Genomic DNA, 21,743 nt, shown 5'->3' on the forward strand with positions numbered 1-21,743 from the left:
GAGTTTACATGCTTGTGGGCAGCATACCATAACTTCTCCCACCTGGAGGGGGTTTCAGTGTCTGCAAAAGAGCTCAAGATAGTGTTCTGTGCATCCTTAGATGGGGAAGCAGGACATTGTCCCATGGCTGCTCTTGACTGTTTCTTTCTGGTCTCACATTCCCTACGTTCCCTAATTAACAATTGTTTGAGTCTATCCATTGGAACTCAGGAAAGGTCATGGAGGCTAAATGAAGGCTGCTTTCTATAATCAAAGAAATGGGGAACAGAGAAAAGCCTTGTGACCAGGAGCCCCATCATGCCCTGCATGTTATCAGATTCTCTGCAATGTATCCAATCCTGGAAGTAGATTCACTGACAGGAGACAAGGTCCCTGCCCTCAAGAAAGAACTTAGATACTGAGAAAATTTCTCTTTGCTTTCATCCCTTTCTGGATTTTGTACCTCAGTATCATACCATGTCATCATTGAAGCTAAGTCTTCATGAATGTTATTTACTTTCTCGTAAGAGTAAAATAGTAATATTGACTCCATGCTCTCACATTATGCAATCAAGTTCATAACAAAAATATGAATGCAGATTGTGCTGTAGATTCAGTTCAGTCGCTCAGTCCTGTCCAGCTGTTTGCAACCACATGGACTGCAGCACGCCAGGCTTCCCTGTCCCTCACCAACTTCTGGAGCTTACTCAAACTCGTGTCCATCGAGTCAGTGATGCCATCGAACCATCTCATCCTCTGTCATCTCCTTCTCCTCTTGCATTCAATCTTTCCCAGCATCAGAGTCTTTTCCAATGAGTCAGTTCTTCACATCAGGTGGCCAAAATATTGGAGTTTCAGCTTCAGCATCAGTCCTTCCAATGAATATTCAGGACTCATTCTCCTTTAGGATTTGACCTCCTCACAGTCCAAGGGACTCTCAAGAGTCTTCTCCAACACCACAGTTCAAAAGCATCAATTCTTTGACACTAAGCTTTCTTTATAGTCCAACTCTCACATCCATACATGACTACTGGAAAAACCATAGCTTTGACTAGATATCTCTGCTTTTTAATATGCTGTCTAGGTTGGTCATAGCTTTTCTTCCAAGGAGCAAGCATCTTAATTTCACGGCTGCAGTCACCATCTGCAGTGGTTTTGGAGCCCCCCAAAATAGTTTGTCACTGTTTCCACTGTTTCCCCATCTATTTGTCTCAAATGAAGTGATGGACCAGATGTCATGATAGTTTTTTTGAATGTTGAATTTTAAACCAGCTTTTTCACTCTCCTCTTTCAGTTTCATCAAGAAGCTCTTTAGTTCTTCTTTCCTTTCTGCCATAAGGGTGGTGTCATCTGCGTATGTAAGGTTATTCATATTTCTCCCAGCAAGCTTGATTGCAGTTTGTGCTTGCTTCATCCAGCCCAGCATTTCACATGATGTACTCTGCATATAAGTTAAATAAGCAGGGTGATAATATACAGCCTTGACATACTCCTTTCCCAATTTGGAACCAGTCTGTTGTTCCATGTCCGGTTCTAACTGTTGCTTCCTGACCTGCATACAGATATCTCAGGAGGCAGGTAAGGTGGTCTTGTACTCCCATCTCTTTAAGAATTTTCCACATTTTGATGTGCTGTAGACCCGTCCCCCAAATCTTAGTTTTTGCTTGCTCGTTCATTTTTATTTTTTATATTCCACATCTGAATGAAATCATACTGTATTTGCCTTTCTTTGTCTGACATTTTTATTTAGCATAATACCCTCAAGACCCATTCCTGTTGTCATAAATGGCAAGCTTTCATCCTTTTTATGTCTAAATAGTTTTCCATTATATGTATGCATTCCACAACTCCTTTATTCACTTCTCTGTTGATGGGCTCTTAGGTTGTTTCCAATCTTTGCTATTGTAAATTATGCACAGATGAACATGAGGGTGCAGATATCTTTTCAGATTAGTGTTTTCATATTCTTTGGATAAATACTCAGAAGTAGCATAATTGAGTTTTGTAATGAAGGCAGAGCTTGGATAACTCTCATTCCTAATCTCTGCATGAACATTTATTGGGTGTGTGGAGTTAGCAAGTCACTTAACCTCCTAGAGTCTCCATTTCCCCACCTCCAAAACATGGGTAAGTATAAGCATGTTTCAGGATGTCAAAATGAGTGACAACTTATATAAGGAGTCGAACTCAAGACGTGGCACTTTGTAGGCATTCATTACATGGAAGCTTGATAATTGCTGACTTTGACATTTCATCTAGAAACCTGTGGTCCAACACCCTTCTCTCCTTGTGATAATTTGATGCTGATTTCAGTCTCATGTATCAATACACGGGCACACTCAACAAGACGGGAAGCGGGTACTCACTGCTTGCCCTCGTTAGGTTTGGAGGCTGCAGGCTCCAGGCCTGCTCTGCTGGCTCTCTGAGCTCTGCCTGGCGGGGAGGAGGAGGGGAGGGGCCGTCTTTCCAGTTACGGTTACTTAGCCAGTGCCTAAGGTGCAGCCATCTGTTCAGCTCCTGATCTCAGGAGGCAGAGAGGAACACGGGAAGAGAGCAGAGGGGCCCATGTGTGGGGAAGGCGGAGCTGAAGAGCAAAGGCTTCAGTAAACTTCCACATTTCATATTGAAATTTTAGCAGGAGGTGTAGCCAGGCTGACTTTTGTGAATGTTAAACAGCTTGGACTGGGGAGAGGGAAAAAAGGGTGTGGAATTAGACTAAATACCAGTCCGACATAGACTTTTGACTTCTCATTTCTATTCAAGTAAAAAAAGACACAAACACACAAGGTTGGACCATGATCACAAATATTTTGGCTTACAGGGTGCATTTCTGCCCCTCTGTGGCTCTAGATCCTAGGGACTTCTAGCATGGAGGAATGGCATTGCATTTCACAATTCATCAAATTTATAGACAGCAGATCCGGGGACCTATCTCACCATTTCCTACACAAATGGCTCCAGGGACCCTAACAGATTCTAAAAAGCAGCAACATGTCTCTCTGAAGCTAGAGAGCAAAGTACAATTGTGAATTTGCTTATCCTTTCTTGCTCTGGACATTAACCAGAGTTGGCTTTTTATCCCCAGACATATCAATAGAACAGCACAGGGGAGCAGAAAGCAAATTGCCTTTGACCTCTTATTTACTAGTGCATTAAATTACGAGGGCACCATCTTCCACTTTTGCTGATTTGAAACCAGATTTTCCCTGGTCCGTTCAGAGGTCACAGGGATAGTCAGTCTTGAGATATTTTGGAGTATATCTGTGTTCAGACTTGTTCTTAAATGTTCCTAAGAGGAGAGACTGGAAATCTTCCAGGACACAGTCTGGTTTTCACACTGTGACCTTTACAATGCTAGCTGGGGGTAGGGAAGGCTGAATGAGTGTGACTCGGACTGCCCGCCTCCTCTCTCTTTTATGGATGCCTTCTGTATTATATTTCATTTGGTGCTGTAAAGGTTTTAAAATAAAGCACTTCCACAGAGGAGTTCTAGTACAGAGGAAAGGAATCTGTGAATGCACTGTCTTTAGGTTGACTTAGCATTTCTGCTTTCGGTAATAGACAAAATTTGCAGAGGAGTTACGGATAAAAGGACCGTGCATTATCCATTACATCTTCCTAAACACAGAAGCATGATACCTGCATTATTTAAGAAACAAGTAGACAATCCAATTAACATGTTATCAGGAGGAAGAAAGATATTTTATAGAAGCTTTCAGGTTGAGCTTTTAAAAATACATTTTTAAAAAACAAAAATGTGCTTATATAATGAAATTTTTTACTGGATTTCTAAAATATCTGTGATACCAGCTCATATTAGGAAACAAGCACCACATGCACTGACCCTTCTCCAAATACCCTTGTGGACAAACTGCTTCCATGATGTATCATAATTTGAAATGAGGAAGAAAATTGGCCAAAGTGATGTGTATTCAGCATTGACAGTGTCCCATATCTGATGGATTTTTGGTTTTCCTTTTACCATACCTCTCAGAGCTCTGCAGTCAATTTATAAGATACAGATATTCAAGCACAATGAAACAACTCCCAGAGTGTGATCAAAGACCATTGATGAGGGTGAGGCAAGTTTAAACAACTGCCTGCAGGATTGGTTGTCACAGAGAAATTGTAGCTCTCCCTTAGACACACGTAAAGTCCACCTGTGCATCATTCATTGCACATATTTGCATACCCACACAGGTACAACACACACACACACACGCACACACATCTCAAATGGGCTGTCAGTGATTAACAAGTCAACCCCCTTAAGTAGTAGGATAATCTGAAAAGTTAATAGTGAACAGTGTTACAGCTCATAGGATTAGTTAATTAGACAAAGGCTTGCAGGCAAGATCTCTGTAGTCTTTTCTGCTAAAGTGATGGAACCCACTTAGGCAACTGATGAAAAAAGCAGTGTGAACACTCTTCAAGGGAGGAAATGTGGAATGTAACAGAATAAAAGCTCAGCATAGCAGGAACAAGCTGGCAGAAGCAGTACCATCCATTGATTGCCATTTTTCAGTGCCAGTAAAGGCAGAGGCTTGGGGAAAGATTTATAATTTTGGTTACCATCTTTCCTCCTGCTTCAAGGCAATTTTAATTACTTTTTAAAATCAGTCTCTAAACTTGCATTTTTCCACATGAATGTTTGACCTTCACTTTCAAGGACAGCTAGGCAAAGAGTGCTTGTCCATAGGAAGTAATAAATACATTCTATTAGATAAAGGATGGATAGTTAGCCACATTCAAAGGAACCCTAATATCTTATTATTTTAGAATTTTTTTAAGATGAGAAACATGTTGGCAGATGCTGCTTCTTATAACTGTCCCATTGTGATCCTTTCCAGTGACCACGAAATTGTTTCTTTTTCTTCTGTACCAAAAATCACAAATGTAATGAGCTATATTGGCCAAGCAAGGGTTTCAAATAAGTGAAGCAGACAGTCTATAAAATCAAAAGGAGTGATACGATGATACTACTGCTATTTTGGAGCGTGGTACCCAGTTTAAAAGTCACCTCCCAAATTAAACATTTGTTTTCATGATGGTGTTTGAACCCAGGTTTGCTTGATTGTCTGATTAAATTTTTAAATCAAGCTCTTTGTTATAACCAGAGTCATGCACAATTTCAAGAAGTAATACAGAGACATGCACGGTACCTTTAGTCTACTCCACCAACAGCGATATCCTGCACAACTGTAGTCTGATGTCAACCTAGAATTTTGACAGTGATACAGCCAAGACACAGAACATCACCATCAGCACGGGTTCCTCATGCTGACCGTTGGCAGCCATAATCGTTTTCCTCATACTTTCATTCCTTCCTTTTCCCTGGTAACCATTAGTCTGTTCTCATTTCTATATATTTTTTTTTCATTTGAAGAACAGTATATAAATGGAGCATAAAGTATATAACCTTTGGAATTGGCTGCTTTCACTTAGCATTATTCTCTAGAGAGTCACTCTGATTTTGTTTATATTAGTAGTCCATTCCCTTTTATTACAGAGCAGTATTTCCTGTCATGTGTATGCCATATGTTTAACCAGTCACCCATTGAATGTGTATTCAGAACTGACAGAATCCCGAATCAGATGGACATTTGGCTTTTCTGGTGCTGTACCTCTCAGAGGTCTACAATCAGTTAGTTGTTTCCAGTTTGGGGCTATTATGTGTAAACATTCTGCTGTAAACCTTCATGTGTAGGCTTCTGTGTGAACACAAGTTTTGTTTCTGTGGAGTAAGTGCCCAACCGGGCAGTGACTGGACTGTACACTACTTCACATTTAGTGTTTTTTCAAAACTGCTCGTCCATTTTCCAACGTAGCTGTGTCATTTTATACCTAAGCCAGTGGTGTCTAAGGGGTTTTTCCATATCCTTGTCAGTATTTAGTGTTGTCACTATTTTTTATTTTTTAAATTTTAGTCATTATGGCAAGTCTGTGTCAGTAATATCTCATTGTCTCAATTTGCATTTCTCTAATGGCTAATTGGACTTCCTAGGTGGGTCGGTGGTAAAGAATCCACCTGCCAACGCAGGAGACTCTGGTTCGATCCCTACGTCAGAAAGATCCCTGAAGAAGGAATTGGCAACCCACCCTGGTATTCTTGCCAGGGAAATCCCATGGACAGAGGAGCCTGGCGGGCTGCAGTTCCTGGGGTTGCAAAAGTGCTGGACGTAGCTTAGTGACTAAGCAGCAATGGCGAATGATGTCAAACATCTTTCAAATAAATTGGTGAAATGTCACTTTGTCTTTTTGTCTATTTTCTAATCAGATTTTTTTTAAGTTGAATTTTGAGAAATGTTTTCTTTATTTTTATGTATGTCCTTGGGCTATATGGTTTGCAAATAGCTGCCTTCAGTCTGTAGATGTTTCTTTCAGCCTCTTATCAGGGTCTTTTTATAGAGTAGAAGTGTTTAATTTTAATGAAGTTCAATGTATTAATGTTTTATTTTGTGGATTATACATTCAGTATCAAGTCTAAAGGTTTTTCTCCTTTTTATTCTAAAGGTTTTATAGTTTTTTCTAAAACTTTTTATAAAAGTTTTGTACTTTGTGTCAATAAATACATTTTAAGTTAATTTTTGAATAATCTAAGCCAATATCTTTTTTTTTTTTCTTTTTTGGGAACTTATGGATGTCTACCCATTCCAAAACCATTTCTTGAAACTGTTATCCATTGAATTACTTTTACATTATTAAAAATTCTATTGGCCATGATTTTTGTGTCTGTATTTGGGTTATTTATTTTATTCTCTTCAATTCACATTTATGTGTCTGTTCACTATGCTAATACCACAAAGTACTATTACTGTAGCTATATAGAAGTCTTAAAATTGGGTAGGATGATTTCTTCCACTTCTTTTTGAAAATTGTTTTAGCTATTTCAGTTCCTCCCCCTTTCTATACAAACTTTAGAATAATCTCTTCTATGTCTGTAAAATTTTTTGCTGGAATTTTACATGAATTTCAATGTATATATCAGTCTAGAGAAAATTAGTATTTTTTCCTATAATGATTCTTCCAAATCATGAACACAACCTGTCTCTTCGTTTAGTTAGAATTAATTTCTTTCATCAAAAAAGTGTTTACTTTTCAGTTTACCATTTCTGTACACATTTTGTTAGATTTACATCTAAGTATTTTTCTTTTTTTTGAAAATTATAGATAGCATTGTGCTTTGAATTTTGGTATCCATGTGTTTATTGCTAGTATATTGAAATTCAATTGATTTTTACATGTTTTATCTTGTATTCTATAATCTTACTGAACTCACTTATTTTCCATAAGTTTTTTAGGATTCTCTTCATATAAAACCATGTTCTCTATAAAGAGGCACAGTCTTGTGTTGCCTTCCTGCTTAGTATGCTTTTTTTTTTTTTTTTTTTTGCCATGCTGTGTGTCTTGTGGGACCAGGGATTGAACCCAGGCCCTGGGCAGTGAGAATGCAGAGTCCTGACCACTGGACCACCAGGGAATCCCCTCTGTATGCATTTTATTTCCCTTTCTTGTGTTATTGTATGGAATAGAATTTATAGCAATGTGTTGAGTAATGTGATGGGAGCAGACACCCATGCCTCATTCCTGTCCTTGGGGACAAGTGTTTAGTCTATCACCATTAAATATAATCTTCAGTTCAGTCAGTCGCTCAGTCATGTCTGACTCTTTGTGACCCCATGAATTGCAGCACGCCAGGCCTCCCTGTCCATCACCAACTCCCAGAGTTCACTCAGACTCACGTCCATCGAGTCAGTGATGCCATCCAGCCATCTCATCCTCTGTCGTCCCCTTCTCCTCTTGCCCCCAATCCCTCCCAGCATCAGAGTCTTTTTCCAATGAGTCAACTCTTCATATGAGGTGGCCAAAGTACTGGAGTTTCAGCTTTAGCATCATTCCTTCCAAAGAAATCCCAGGGCTGATCTCCTTTAGAATGGACTGGTTGGATCTCCTTGCAGTCCAAGGGACTCTCAAGAGTCTTCTCCAACACCACAGTTCAAAAGCATCAATTCTTCAGAGCTCAGCTTTCTTCACAGTCCAACTCTCACATCCATACATGACCACAGGAAAAACCATAGCCTTGACTAGATGAACCTTTGTTGGCAAAGTAATGTCTCTGCTTTTGAATATGCCATCCAGGTTGGTCATAACTTTCCTTCCAAGGAGTAAGCATCTTTTAATTTCATGGCTGCAATCACGATCCGCAGTGATTTTGGAGCCTGGGAAAATAAAGTCTGACACTGTTTCCATTGTTTCCCCATCTATTTCCCATGAAATGATGGGACCAGATGCCATGATCTTAGTTTTCTGAATGTTGAGTTTTCACCCCACTTTTTCACTCTCCTCTTTCACTTTCATCAAGAGGCTTTTTAGTTCCCCTTCACTTTCTGCCATAAGGGTGGTGTCATCTGCATATTTGAGGCTATTGATATTTCTCCCGGCAATCTTGATTCCAGCTTGTGCTTCTTCCAGCCCAGCGTTTCTCATGATGTACTCTGCATATAAGTTAAATAAGCAGGGTGACAATATACAGCCTTGACGTACTCCTTTTCCTATTTGGAACCAGTCTGTTGTTCCATGTCCAGTTCTAACTGTTGCTTCCTGGCCTGCATACAGGTTTCTCAAGAGGCAGGTCAGGTGGTCTGCTTATAGGTTTTTTGTTGATTCTCTTGATCAAGTTGAGGAAGTTCCCTCTACTTCAAATTTTTGTTTGAATTTTTATCATGAGCAAATGTAGATTTTTGCCAGATACCTTTTGTACTTTCAGTAATTTTTCTTCTTTATTTCTTTAATGTGGTGGCTACACTGATATTTTAAAATATTGAACCATCCTTGCATCCCCAGAATAAACCCTATGTGGTCACGATGTATAATTATTTTTATATACTGTTGACTTATATTTGCTAAGATGAGAATTTATGTATCTATATTCATGGGAAATATTGGTCTTTAGTTTTGGAGGGGTTTTTGTTTGTTTGTTTTTGGTACTTGTTATGTTTAAGTAGCTTCATAAAATGAATTGTAAAGTGCTCCCTATTCTATTTTCTGGGAGAGATTTTGTAGAATTGATGTTAATTCTCCTTGAAACATTTGATGGAATTCTCCAGTGTAATCATCTCGGCATGAGATTTTATGTGAATTTTAAAATTACAAGTTAAATTTCTATATTTGTCACAAAATTAGTCAAATGATCTAATATTTCGTATTAGGGGAATTGTCATAGTCTTAGAATTGAGTTGTTGGTCCATTTCATCTTTGTTGTCAAATTTATTTTTGTAAATTTCTTTGAAATGGTCCCTAAGAATCTTGTTTACGCCATCAAGGCATCTAGTGGTATCTCATGTGTCTTCTTTGTTTCTTTGTCACTCTGCCAGAGTTTGTCAATTTTATTGACTTTTTTCCCCAAAGAAGCAGCCAGTTTCATTGTTTTATGTGTTGTTTTTATCCGTACTGCTGCTGCTGCTAAGTCACTTCAGTCGTGTCCGACTCTGTGCGACCCCATAGACAGAAGCCCACCAGGCTCCCCCGTCCCTGGGATTCTCCAGGCAAGAACACTGGAGTGGGTTGCCATTTCCTTCTCCAATGTGTGACAGTGAAAAGTGAAAGGGAAGTCGCTCAGTTGTGTCCGACTCTTAGCGACCCGATGGACTGCAGCCTACCAGGCTCCTCCGTCCATGGGATTTTCCAGGCAAGAGTACTGGAGTGGGGTGCCATACAGTTTTATTTAATTTGGTTCTTTATTAATCTCCTCCTTCTCACTTTTAGTTTTAGTATTTTCTTCTTTTACTAGAATCTGGAAGCTTTGATTATTGATTTGAGAATTTTCCTGTTTTCCAATGAATGTGTTCAGTTTATAAATTTCTCTCTCAGCAGTGTTTTTGTGGTTTCTTATAAATTCTGATATATTTCCTTTTTCCTTTAATGTATATTTTGATCTTGTATGATCTTTTGTCCATGTATTATTTAGAAAATTGTTGTTTAGTTTTTAAGTGTTTAGGTATTTTCTTCTCATTTTTCTATTACTGATTTAGTTTGAGTCCATTGTGGTAAGAGAACATACTCTGTATGACTTCAGTTTGAGATTTGTTTTACAATCCAGGCTATGTTACTTGGGTACTTAAGGATGTGACAGTCTGCTGTTGTTGGGAGGAATAATCTGTAAGTGTTAAATAGGGCTTGTTGGTTGATGGTGTTTTGGGATTCTTCTGTATCTGTCTTGATTTTCTAGTTGTTGAATTCCAGTATTGAAAGCTCCTACTCTGTTTATGGATTTATATATTTTTCTTTTCAATTCTGTTACTTTTTGCTTAATATACTTTGCAGTTTTGTTTGCTTGTTTGTTGTTTTGTACATATATATTTAGAATTGCAACTTCTTGGCAGATTGGTCCTTTTATCATTATATAATGCCCCTCTCTATCTCTGATAATTTTCTTTGCCTATGAAGTAGACTTTATCTAATACAAATAGTCACTCCTGCATTCTTTTTGTTAATGTTAACTTTATATCTCTTTTTTCTTCGTTTTATTTTCAACATGCCTGCAATGTTATATTTAAATTTACTTACTCGTTGACAGTATGAAGTGGGTTGTATTTTCTAATTCGTTCTGAAGATCTCTATTTTTTAATTTGTGTATTTAGATCACTTACATTTTATATAATTATTGTTATCTTAGGGCTTAATTATGCCATTTTACTCTTTGTTTTCTATTCATGCTCTTGTTCTATTCTTCATTTTTCACTTTTCTTCTTCCTACTTTTCTGTGGTTTATTGAACATTTTTTTTGAACTCCATGTTGACTTATGTACAGTGTTTTTGAGTGCATCCTTTTGTATAGTCTTTTTAGCTGTTACATTATACCTACATGTCTTATCCCAGTTTACTGCTTTCATCACTTTACCAGTTATATTGTGGAAACCCTACCTCCCTTTATATCTTTTTACCCTTCTCATTTATAATATCATTTCTTAAATACGACCTCTACATATTTAAAACCTCATCAGACAATTTTATAATTTTTACTTCAACCATTAAAAGTAATTTGGAAAACTCAAAAGGAGGGAGTCTTTGGTCTTTATTAATACTTTCACTAAGTATATATATTCTTTCTTTCTTATTTTTTCTTTCATTATTTCCAAGATTTTTTTTCCCCTTCTGTTTTAGAGAAGTACTTCTTTCAACATTAATTCAGAATAGGTCTGCTGGTCATAATGTCACTTAGTTTTCATCCATCTGAGAATATCATGTCTTCTCCTTCATTCTAGAAGGATATTTTCACTTGATCTAGATTTCTGGGTTGAAATTTCTTTTCTCTCAGCATTTGAAAAATGTTTTGCCATTTCCATCTTGCTTCCATGGTCTGAGAAAAAAACCTACTTTCATTCAAATTGCTTTCCCCTAAAGGTAAGGTATCGCTTTTCCTCACTGCCTTCTAGATTTTCTTTGTCTTAAGTTTTCAGAAGTTTAGCTATGATAATGTCTTAAAGTAAATGCATTTGACTTTACCCTTTTGGGGATTTGTTCAGCATCTTGAATGTTTACAAATTTGGATGTTTTCAGCTACTGTTTTAGCACTTTCTCCGCCCCTCTTTCATATTCTTTTCCTCTGTGACTCTGATAACATAAGCATTAAGTATTTTGTTCTAATTCTGTAGATAGGTCCCTAAGGCTCTGTTCATTTTTTCTTCTTTAGTTTGTTTTTTAATCAACTGTATAGAGTGGGTAATTTCCATTGTTCAGTTTTCAAGTTCCTTCATCCTTTCTTCTATCTCTTTATTCTTCTCTTGAGTCCATCTATTAATTTTTTTTGGCTATTTTAATTTTCACTTCTAAAATTTCTATTGGAGTCTCCTTTGTATCTTCTATTTGTTTGCTGAGACTTTTTTTTTTTTTTTTTTTTTTTTTTTAATTTGTTTAAAATGTGCTTTAAATTACTGTTGAAGCATTTTATGATGGCTATTTTTAAATCTATGTCAAATAATTCTAACATCTTTCTCCTCTCAATGTTGGTATCTATTGATTAAACCTTTTTCATTCCGTTTGAAAATTTTCTAGCTCTTGGTGGTATAGGTTTTGTTTTGTTTTGTTTTTTGAAATCTGGACATTTGAGGTATTGTGTTATGAGAGTCTATGTCTTATTTAAACCTTCTATTATAGTTGGTTTCCTCTGACACTGCTCTGTAAGATGAGAGATCCTACCTCATCATTGCTACTTTTGCCTAAAAGTCCAGGTTTTTCACTCAGTCTTTGCTAGCACTTTAGAGCAGAGAGTTCCTTGTTAGGAACTGGGAGAGGAGGAGAGCTGGGAGTTCTGGTTCCCCACTAGACCTCTGCTGATAGTTCCCTGGTGGTAGGGTTACATTACTCCTCCCCACATGTTATCTGCTAGCACCAATAGCCAACAACAATAGGCAGAAGGACTCATTACCACTGGGAAATAATGAAAGTCCTGAGTCTCCACTAGTCCTCCTCCTGTATCACCCCAGCAGAGAAGAGTGGCACCTTATAACCACCCAGTGAGGGTGGAAGGCCAGGCTGGCACCCTCTGAGGAGAAGATGACCTCATTACTTCCTAGAAGGCATAGAAGTCCTATCTGCCTTCTTAACCTTCTGTAAACCACTGTTTGGGTTTGGGGTGGCTTGTTGCTTCCTCAGAAACATGGAAATCTAGGCTCCACACTTGGCTTTTGCTGGTGAAGGTGGGAGTCGGGGCTACTGCATTTCCTATGGTATTTGGCTGGGGTGAGATGATTAACATCTAAATGTTTCCCCTTTTGTTAGGCTGCTCCCTTCAAAGTCCTTTGGCTAGAGGCAGCTGGATTTTGTTGGAATTTTTATTGTCTGAGTCTGTTGCTGTTTCTGGGTTGACAATATCTTTAGCTCCAAGAATGAAATATATAGGGCAAAAAGAAATTTCAGAAACTCACCACAGTTTTGTTCCTTAGGTCCTGAGGGCACTAGTAAGTCTGTCTCTTATTCCTACCTTTCAGATTCTTCCTACTGTTATTTTATATATATAATGTATAGGGTCTTCAGCTATACCTAGTGGGGGAAAAAATTGTAAAAGTACACTTATCCAATCGTTTTGGAAGTGGGGATTTCTAGACTGTGTGATTTTCCATAATAAGCTCAGGACCCAGATTTTAATATAAATTCTGCTGGTTTGTCTCTTTTTTTATTAGAAATTAATTTTTAAATAACAAGCGAGATAAATACAAAATGTCTAGAATCCAACAGCCTGTATACTCTGCTCAGTTTTCTAAGAAATTACCTTTCCTTGGCTAAAATTTGTCATTTTCTTACCTCATTTTATATAAATGTCTATCAGTTATCTGGAGGTGACATTGCTGACAAACTCAACTATCAAGGGCCTAGGCAAGAAAGAGAAATTTAGCAGGAAGAGATCACTAGGCAACCAAATTAGACGTCAAAATGTCCAAACATTAAATTTATTGTACTTTATAAATAGGTAATAAGCCTTTAGGCTCCCACTTAGAGCATGATTTTTAAAAATATGTGTAAAATAAAATCACATACATGTACACGTAGAAAATCAGCCCAATTTCCAAAGCATTAATGCAAATTAGAGGAGATAGGATTTCATGAGTTAGGAACACTGAAAACATTAAAAAGTAAAAACTCACTGTGAAGCAGAGGAGAGAAAAATGATAAAATACATTCAAAACAGCCAACCCTTCTCCCCCAGAACACTTGTAGCTCCTCAGTGTTAGAGCACACAATCTTATATATCCTTGTGTGGGTGTTCAGTGGGGTCAGACTCTCTGCAACCTCATAGACTGTAGCTATGTATGGTTTTTCCAGTAGGCATGTATGGATGTGCGAGTTGGACTATAAAGAAAGCTAAGCGCCAAAGAATTGATACTTTTGAACCTGTGGTGTTGGAGAAGACTCTTGAGAGTCCCTTGGACTGCAAGGAGATCCAACCTGTCCATCCTAAAGGAGATCAGTCCTGAGTATTCATTGGAAGGACTGATGCTGAAGCTGAAACTCCAATACTTTGACCACCTAATGAGAAGAACTGAGTCCTCTGAAAAGACCCTGATACTGGGAAAGATACAAGGCAGGAGGAGAAGGGGACAACACAGGATGAGATGGTTGAATGGCATCACCGACTCGATGGACATGAGTTTGAGTAAGCTCCGGGAATTGGTAATGGACAAGGAGGCTTGGCATGCTGCAGTCCATGGGGTCACAAAGAGTCGACACAACTGAGCGACTGAACTGAGACTGCAGCCCTCCAGGATCCTCTGTCCGTGGAATTTTCCAGGCAAGAATAATAGAATGTGATGCCATTCCCTTCTCTGGGGGATCTTCCCCACCCAGGGATCAAACTTGCATCTTGTCTCCTGCATGGGCAAGTAGGTTTTTAGCGTTAGCACCACCTACATCCTTAGTGGCTTCCCCGGTGGCTCAGACAGCAAAGCGTCTGCCTACAATGAGAGAGACCCAGGTTCGATCCCTGGGTCAGGAAGATCCCCTGGAGAAGGAAATGGCAACCCACTCCAGTATTCATGCCTGGAAAGTCCCATGAACTGAGGATCCTGGTGGGCTACAGTCCATGGGGTGGCAAACAGTCCGACATAACTGAGCAACTTCACTTTCACTTTCACATCCTTGGTGGTCACTAAAAGTCTTCCTTTATCTGTATGTAGTTCAAGTATTGATACTTATAATTAGAAGTTTGAGTTTCAGGGATTCATATGATCATCTCTGTCTTATGCAAATTTGCAGCTATTTAGCTTAGACAAAAAATTATTTTTAATCATTCAGAGGAGGAAAAAACTACTTCTTAGCCCTTACCATGTGTTAGGCAGCATATTGAGAGCTTTCCCATTGTGTCCCATCTAATTTTTATAGACACTCTAATCTGTAAATACCTATTTTCTATTTTCAGTGGTTGAGAACCTGAATTTTACAAGGGCTCTGGCTAGTCAGTGGTCATGATGAGATTGATATCCAACAAGACTACAATAGCCAGGCTCTTAACCAGCCTATACTATGGATTCTAAAATGTTAAGATCACATGTTGGGTGTTAAGGGAGAAGTTTTTGGACATCTAGAAATTGCACTAATGTTAAGACACTTGAATCTTTGGTGCAGCCCCCAAAACTTCCATGCTGACGTTGATCATCTTTGCTCCCTAAGCAGGTCCTGGAGTCTTGACTGGTGACTCTCAAAGATGCTTCTCAGCTACTTAAGTCAGAGACTGTAGGTTCCAGGAAACTGAGAATTAATTTTTTATAAGTGACTGTGGCAACAGCTCGACTCTGCTTGATGTTTACTACAGATATGCCCTCTTTTTATTGCCAGTTGTCAAACAAAGGTATTCCTGATTACAGGCAATGTTTGATACTATACACAAATAGTCTTAATTAGGAGGGTTTCTGAGATCCAGAAGGACCTCTTGGTATGAAAGGACAAGGAAGAGACAACTTGGCTTCTGCTTTCTTGGGGCTGATGTCTTCCACATTGCTGCACATTTAGGCTAGTCCCTTGGTATACACAAGCATCTCATTGCAGTGTGGTAAATAACCAAAGAAGAGCAGAGGGGCTCCAAACTATAGACTTGCTCCCCAAGTACATTCTGACATATTGAGGAAACAGTAAACATCAGAAGCCTGGATAAAAATCATTACACTGGCTCTGGGTTGTATTTGCCATTTTAATTAAATTTGTGTTTTTCCATTCTGTCCAGGCCCTGGCCCTGTGGTCCAGGCTATTTTGCATGGCCGATGAAATCAATAAGAGCCTATCATTTGGAACTTGGAGGCATCTAAGTGTTTTGATCTTATTTGCTCGGCAGAAGGCTAGAGTTTTCTGAGTGATGTTTGTCTACATTTCTAGGTCCCAGGTGTCAAGCTGGGGGGCTCCCTGGTTGCCAGATCATATGTTGGAGAGGCTTCTTTCCATCAACTTACCTGTTGCATTCAGTCCTCTTCCCCATTTTTCTTTTCCACAGTGGATATCCCAACTGTGAAAAGGACGCTAGGGTGGGCTTAGGTTGATGGCCATGTGGCTGTGCCAGTTGGACCTCTGTGAGCAAGATGTCCTGTTGGCAGGTGACCAGGGGAAAGACCAGGTGTGTCCAAGAATCAGATTTGCCAAGAAGATAAACCAGATGAGGACTTTACTGAAGGCTCATTAAATAAATCAGAGGAAGACTGCTTGTCAAGAATGCCTTATATTGTTATTCTCCATACCCAGCCAGGCAAGTTTTATGTCAGTCCAGTGTGACCTGGTACCATTAAAAGCATTATCAGCATATATTTATGCCTTTTACATCTTTATTTTATTTGCATTTATTTAATTTTGGTGTTTTTTCCCCCAGTCCTTCAGCAGGAAAAAAAGAGGAAGCAATTAAAGTCAGATAAAATCAGTTTTACTCTGAACCACTTCATAGTAAGATCTTTCATTAGAGTGACAGACTTACCATGTCGTTTTCACACATATAGAAAATCAAAATATGAGTTATTTTGCTACTATTTTCCCCTGAAATCTATTTAGCTAAATAGCATGGGAATTAATTTACTGCGTCAAATGATTCTATTTAGGCTGATTGTTTAAGTATACATTAAGCGTTTGCAGAAGAGATGATGCAGCACTGACCAAATTTGCCTTTGTGTGTTTTGATCCAAGTCGAAGCATGAATCAGAACAGAAGGCAGTAATTCTTAGAATCATAGTCTGAGTTTTTCTCCTGTGATGTTTTTAGGTGGCCAAGTGACAAGTGCCCAAACCCCAGCCTGACTTTTCAGAAAGCATCAGCCTTCTGCCAGACCTGGGATAATGGATGTCAAAGACCGGCGACACCGCTCTCTGACCAGGGGACGGTGTGGCAAAGAGTGTCGCTACACGAGCTCCTCCCTGGACAGTGAAGACTGTCGTGTGCCCACCCAGAAGTCCTACAGCTCCAGCGAGACTCTGAAGGCCTATGATCATGACAGCAGGATGCACTATGGAAACCGAGTCACAGACCTCGTTCACCGGGAGTCAGACGAGTTCCCAAGACAAGGTAGGTGGAGCTGACCACACTGAAGGTCTGAGCTGTCTTACTGGCTTGCGCTGTTGCACATCGATGACTGAGGTTGGTGGAAACAGGGAGCAAAGCAGGTCTGCATCAAGTCTCCAATCAAGTTTAGTTTAAGAGAACAATCTTCTTGTCAACCCATGTCAGATTCCTATGGGGATCACAGAAGGGCCTCTTCTGTCCTAGACACTTCAATTCTTTGACAGTTTGTTGGTTACTTTTGTAGACACACCAGGGTAGGTTTTGATCAGATGTAACAGAGAGCAGACCCTTGGCTCCATGAGGGATATCCCTGTGACCATCATGGATCGCAGTTCCAAGGAATATGGAATTATCTGTGATTTTTAAACTATTCTCCTCCTTTTAAACTATTCTCCACAAGCCTCTAAGAGTTCAGATTTCTCCTGCTTCTCACATTGAGCTTCTCGGTTATATTCTCTTTGAACAAATCGTATAATGATAAAAACATATTTGAATCTCTCTCCACTCCCCTCCCATATAATAATAATTCATTTCTCTCTCCCCCCTCAAAAAACATGTGGTGTTAATTCTGAGTTACACATGTTTTTAATGTTTTGAAGTATAGGTCAATTCCAATTCCACTGGTATAATTCCCACACCTGCTTTCCCTAAACATAATTTTCTTATACAATTTTGATTTCTTTGGGGAGGAGAATGTTTTCATCCTAAGCACTGACAGTTGGCATTCTCTTCTTAGTCACTATCCATGGGAAATTTTGTTATCACTTGTGATGAGTTGCTGTAAATGTGTGAACGCCTGGACTCAGGCACAGTGTTGAAAGGCAGTGTGTCCAAGTTGACTGGCTGGCTCCAGGTCTTATGCTTTGTGTACCAGCCTCACCCTATATGTGATTTACATAAAGTCTTAGCAAAATTACCAGTGTACACGCAAAACTGCAGTGAACACACCAGGAAGGGGCGCTCTGCAGTGCCAAGGGTCAAGGTTCCAGCTGCTGGTTTACTGCATCATGTGTTAATACTGATTGTATAGTTCTTATTCTATGTCCCTGTCAGTAAATGTTGCAACTAATTTAATTCTTCATTAGATACCCTAGCTTGTGTCTTATTCCTTTCAGGCCGCTATAACAAAATACTGTGAACTGGTGGCTTATAAATAACAGAAATTTAGTTTGCACAGTTCTGGAAGCAGGGAATGTTAAGGTCAAGTCCTAGCAGATTTGAGTGCTGCTGAGAGGTGTCTTCCTGGCCCATAGATGGCCATCTTGTCCTGTGTCCTCATACAGCTGAGAGGGCAAGGAAACTCTCTGGGGCCTCTTTTATAAGGGCACTAAACCTATTTATGAGGGTTCCACCCTTGTAATTCATTTACCTCCCAAAAGCCCCACCTCCAAATACCATTGAGGGTTAGTTTTCATATAAAAATTTTGGAGAGTCACAAACATGCAGTCTGTAGAAGCTTCAAATTCCATCCCTGGTTTCTTAATTTCCTTAGCTTAGCTTACTTCATCTTTGTTTATTTCTTAGAAAGCACTACTTATATGTAATATATATGTATATCTCCTATAATCCAGTGATTGTTCTAAAAAAACATGTTCTCAAATGCTCCTCCATTAGCCTAGCTTCACCTTTTATATTTAATAAAACATGCCACAAAATCAGCGGAGAAACAGTTAAAATTTTATCTCTACTGCCTTTGTAGACCCTTGCAGAATGCACTTGTTATTTAATCTTCACTCTTATTTTCTGAGTTAACTGCATGTAAATGAAACACATTGCAAACAAGGGGAGGAGGGTTGCTTGAAAATTGCTCTGTATCAGATGTCTTTGATCTGTGAGTAACTTCAACAAGTGTTTTACTTTGTTAAGTTCTCACCCGACCCCAAAGTGCATGTAGTGGAAATTAGAAGAAAAAAAAAAAAAAACCCGAGGAATCACAGCTTAATTAAAGGAAGGCTTAACTATCCAATTTGAAACCTGAGGATACCTGCCTGTTGCTTCCAGGGGTGTCTCTCATACAAGACTGAGGTATTTTGAAAGGTGATGCACATTCAACAAGGTTGACAGCCTTTCGTTTTCTGTTGTGTTTTCTGTTTCCTTTATGATATTATTGCATATGTTTTTGTTTCTCATGATTCTGGGCTAAAATGTGGCCTCTCCTTCCTAAGTCTCATTAAAGGTGCGTCCTGGCTTCTGATCATTGTGCACTGAACTGTAGATCCCAGATTATTGTTGAACTGTGGATTTGCCTGTCACCTTTTCCCTTATTAATATTTACATAAAATGAAACCAAGTGCTTGGGATTTTATTTTCAAATATACCTTTATTCTTCCTGTTTAATCTTGTTCCTCTCCATTGATAATAATGAAAGTCGCTTGGCCATATCAAACCCTTCGCTTTGCAATTAACAATTCACACATGCCTTGTGTTGTTATTGAGCCCATATTTGTTTGTGTAATGTGTTTGCATGAATTAAAAACTGTGCAGGCCAAAAGTAGAAATGAAAAGGCATTGGAAGTATTTGCATATGCAAGTGCAATTCCTTCTGAAGACATCTATGAATTTATGCATGAAAATGTAGTCAGTCTGAGTGGATCTACTTTGATGGGTTCTAAAATTGAACTCTGCAGGAAGTAAATAAGCACATATTTAAGGAGAGGAGGAACAGGAGATACAATCTGGCAAGCAGCATTTTCAGTGTGAAACTTAGCCACTCCAGAGAGGGTTAAAACAAATTTTACACTCAGTAATAACAATAATTTTTTTTAAATGTCATGCATTTCCCATTTTATTTTCTTATTCATGAAATCAAAGAGGAGGATCATCTCAGCACTTATTAGCCTAGAGGTACATTAGCAAGGATCAGAGCGGGATCATCTCCTACGGTATTCTTATTTAAAACCCAAGACAGCGATCATAAAACAAACACGCTTCTCACTTGCAAGCAAGTTTGGCAAACACAGTCGGATGACTCTCCAGATGCTCAGAGGGGAAAAGACTTGCCAGCTAGTAGAAGTGATTAGGGGCTGGGGTCAGACCTTGTCCGGTTTCCCCAGCTGGCCAGCAGCAAGCATCAGATGTGAGAACCTGCCAGGTCCCAGCAGGAAAGATGGGCCACAAGTTCCCCTGAGAAGCTTATGGAAATGCCTGTCAAAGTAAAACTCCTTTGCCTGCTTTCAACACAGAATCCTCCTCCTGCCTCCTTCTCCTGTGGGTCTCTCCTAAGAAGAGACAATGCAAATTACCTGTCTGGCCTCTATTATGTTGGATTCTTCTGGTGTGAAGGGAGAAAATGACTGACCTTAGGTCTGTGGCCGCTGGAGTAATTAGTAAATGACTAATCCTGCACTAAATAGCATCCTAGTGGTCTGAAAGTTAATGCACTTGACAAAAGTGACCAGTGGTCCGATCCCTGGGCAAACCCAGGCCCTGCCTGATCTGTGAAATAGACGCCACTTTGAATAATACAGGTCAGCCAAGTGCTCACCCGGTTGTATCAGCTTGCCATTTTGGACCCTGAAGTTAGGGTGTAGAGCAGTGTGACACACAAGACATCCTCCTGGGGCTCAAGAGCCTCAAGTTAGATGTGAACTCTGCTTTTGCATATTTATGTACTTCTGGCTCTGGTCTAATACTGTGCTTCGCCTGGATTATTATAGAGTCTTCAGATATACTGAATAACAACAACAATAATCACCAAAGAGTAATGGCTAACAGTCATGGAGACTTTCTTCATCAGGTGCCCATCTAAGCACTTTACTTCTAGTAACTCAGTTAATATTCACGGTAATATTGTAAAGTGGGTACTATTATTAGTCCGTTTTTTTCTGGATTAAGAAAGCAAGGCATGGGGAGATTAAAGAAATCATCCAAGGTCACAAACATAGGAAGAACTAGAGACAGGTTTCCCATACAGGAAGTTGGATTCCAGAGCTATGTTTTAAACCAATGCGTTTGAGTACTTCTCAAATAAGTAAACCAATGAAAACCAGGCATTCAGTCTCAGTCAAAGGCTGTGAAATTCAATGTCTAAACCTTTTAGGTGTCAACACACCTGTAAGGCTTTCTCAGTATAGGAACTGTAATCACTAAGGTTGATGGAACCTAGAACGAGCTCCACCACCACCGGCACTGCTGATCTAGATTCCTGTTCTCGCCCACTCCCCTCCATGTGCACAACCATCCCGGACTCCTTGGAAACCTTCCTTCCTACAAGACCTTCCCACCACCCACTCCTGAAGGAAAAAGTTTCCAGGGTCAATATGATTGCCAGGCTAGTCAGCACCGATTCTCTGCCCTCCCCTCGGGGAGGGCATCACTTTTATGCAGCACCTCTCATTCTGGAACACTAACCAAGCAAGGAGTCCCTCTCTAAATACTATTTCTTAGGCAAACAGAGTTTCTGGGCTATAGTCAAGGCCCAGTGTACCAGAGAGTTCCACCAGGCTGCTCATCCCTCAAACAGCCCTCCTCTCCAGTTAGTGGTACAAGCCTCTTGAGAGGTGGCCGAGATTAAATTCTTTCTCTGTACTTCAGGCTGTCTGTTTGGGTCAAGGTTGAGAATGAATTGGGGGAAGATTGGAGTTTTGAAAGATTGCTTGTATCACTTCTCTCCATCAGATCTAGCATAGAAATAACTTCACTAACCGTTTAAAAATACATCAACACGTACGCATATGCATTTGACACTGGGTTTGATTTTGGCATGTCGTAAACCAGTTTTCACTCTTATGATCTTT

At 39.4% G+C, this 21,743-nt stretch overlaps 1 protein-coding gene across 2 annotated transcripts in view; it reads left to right on the forward strand.

Moving 5' to 3' along the window:
• Nucleotides 1-21,743, forward strand: part of LOC138988472 (teneurin-2-like) — a 427,877-nt gene that overhangs the window by 325,465 nt on the left and 80,669 nt on the right. For both annotated transcript variants that reach the window (XM_070373049.1, XM_070373050.1), the window contains exon 3: nucleotides 16,711-17,010. In XM_070373049.1, coding sequence (XP_070229150.1) covers nucleotides 16,785-17,010 — 226 coding nt within the window. In that variant the 5' untranslated portion in view covers nucleotides 16,711-16,784. The remainder of the gene's footprint in view (nucleotides 1-16,710; nucleotides 17,011-21,743) is intronic.

Source organism: Bos mutus, chromosome 7, assembly GCF_027580195.1.
Source record: "Bos mutus isolate GX-2022 chromosome 7, NWIPB_WYAK_1.1, whole genome shotgun sequence".
Taxonomy (NCBI): Eukaryota; Metazoa; Chordata; class Mammalia; order Artiodactyla; family Bovidae; genus Bos; species Bos mutus.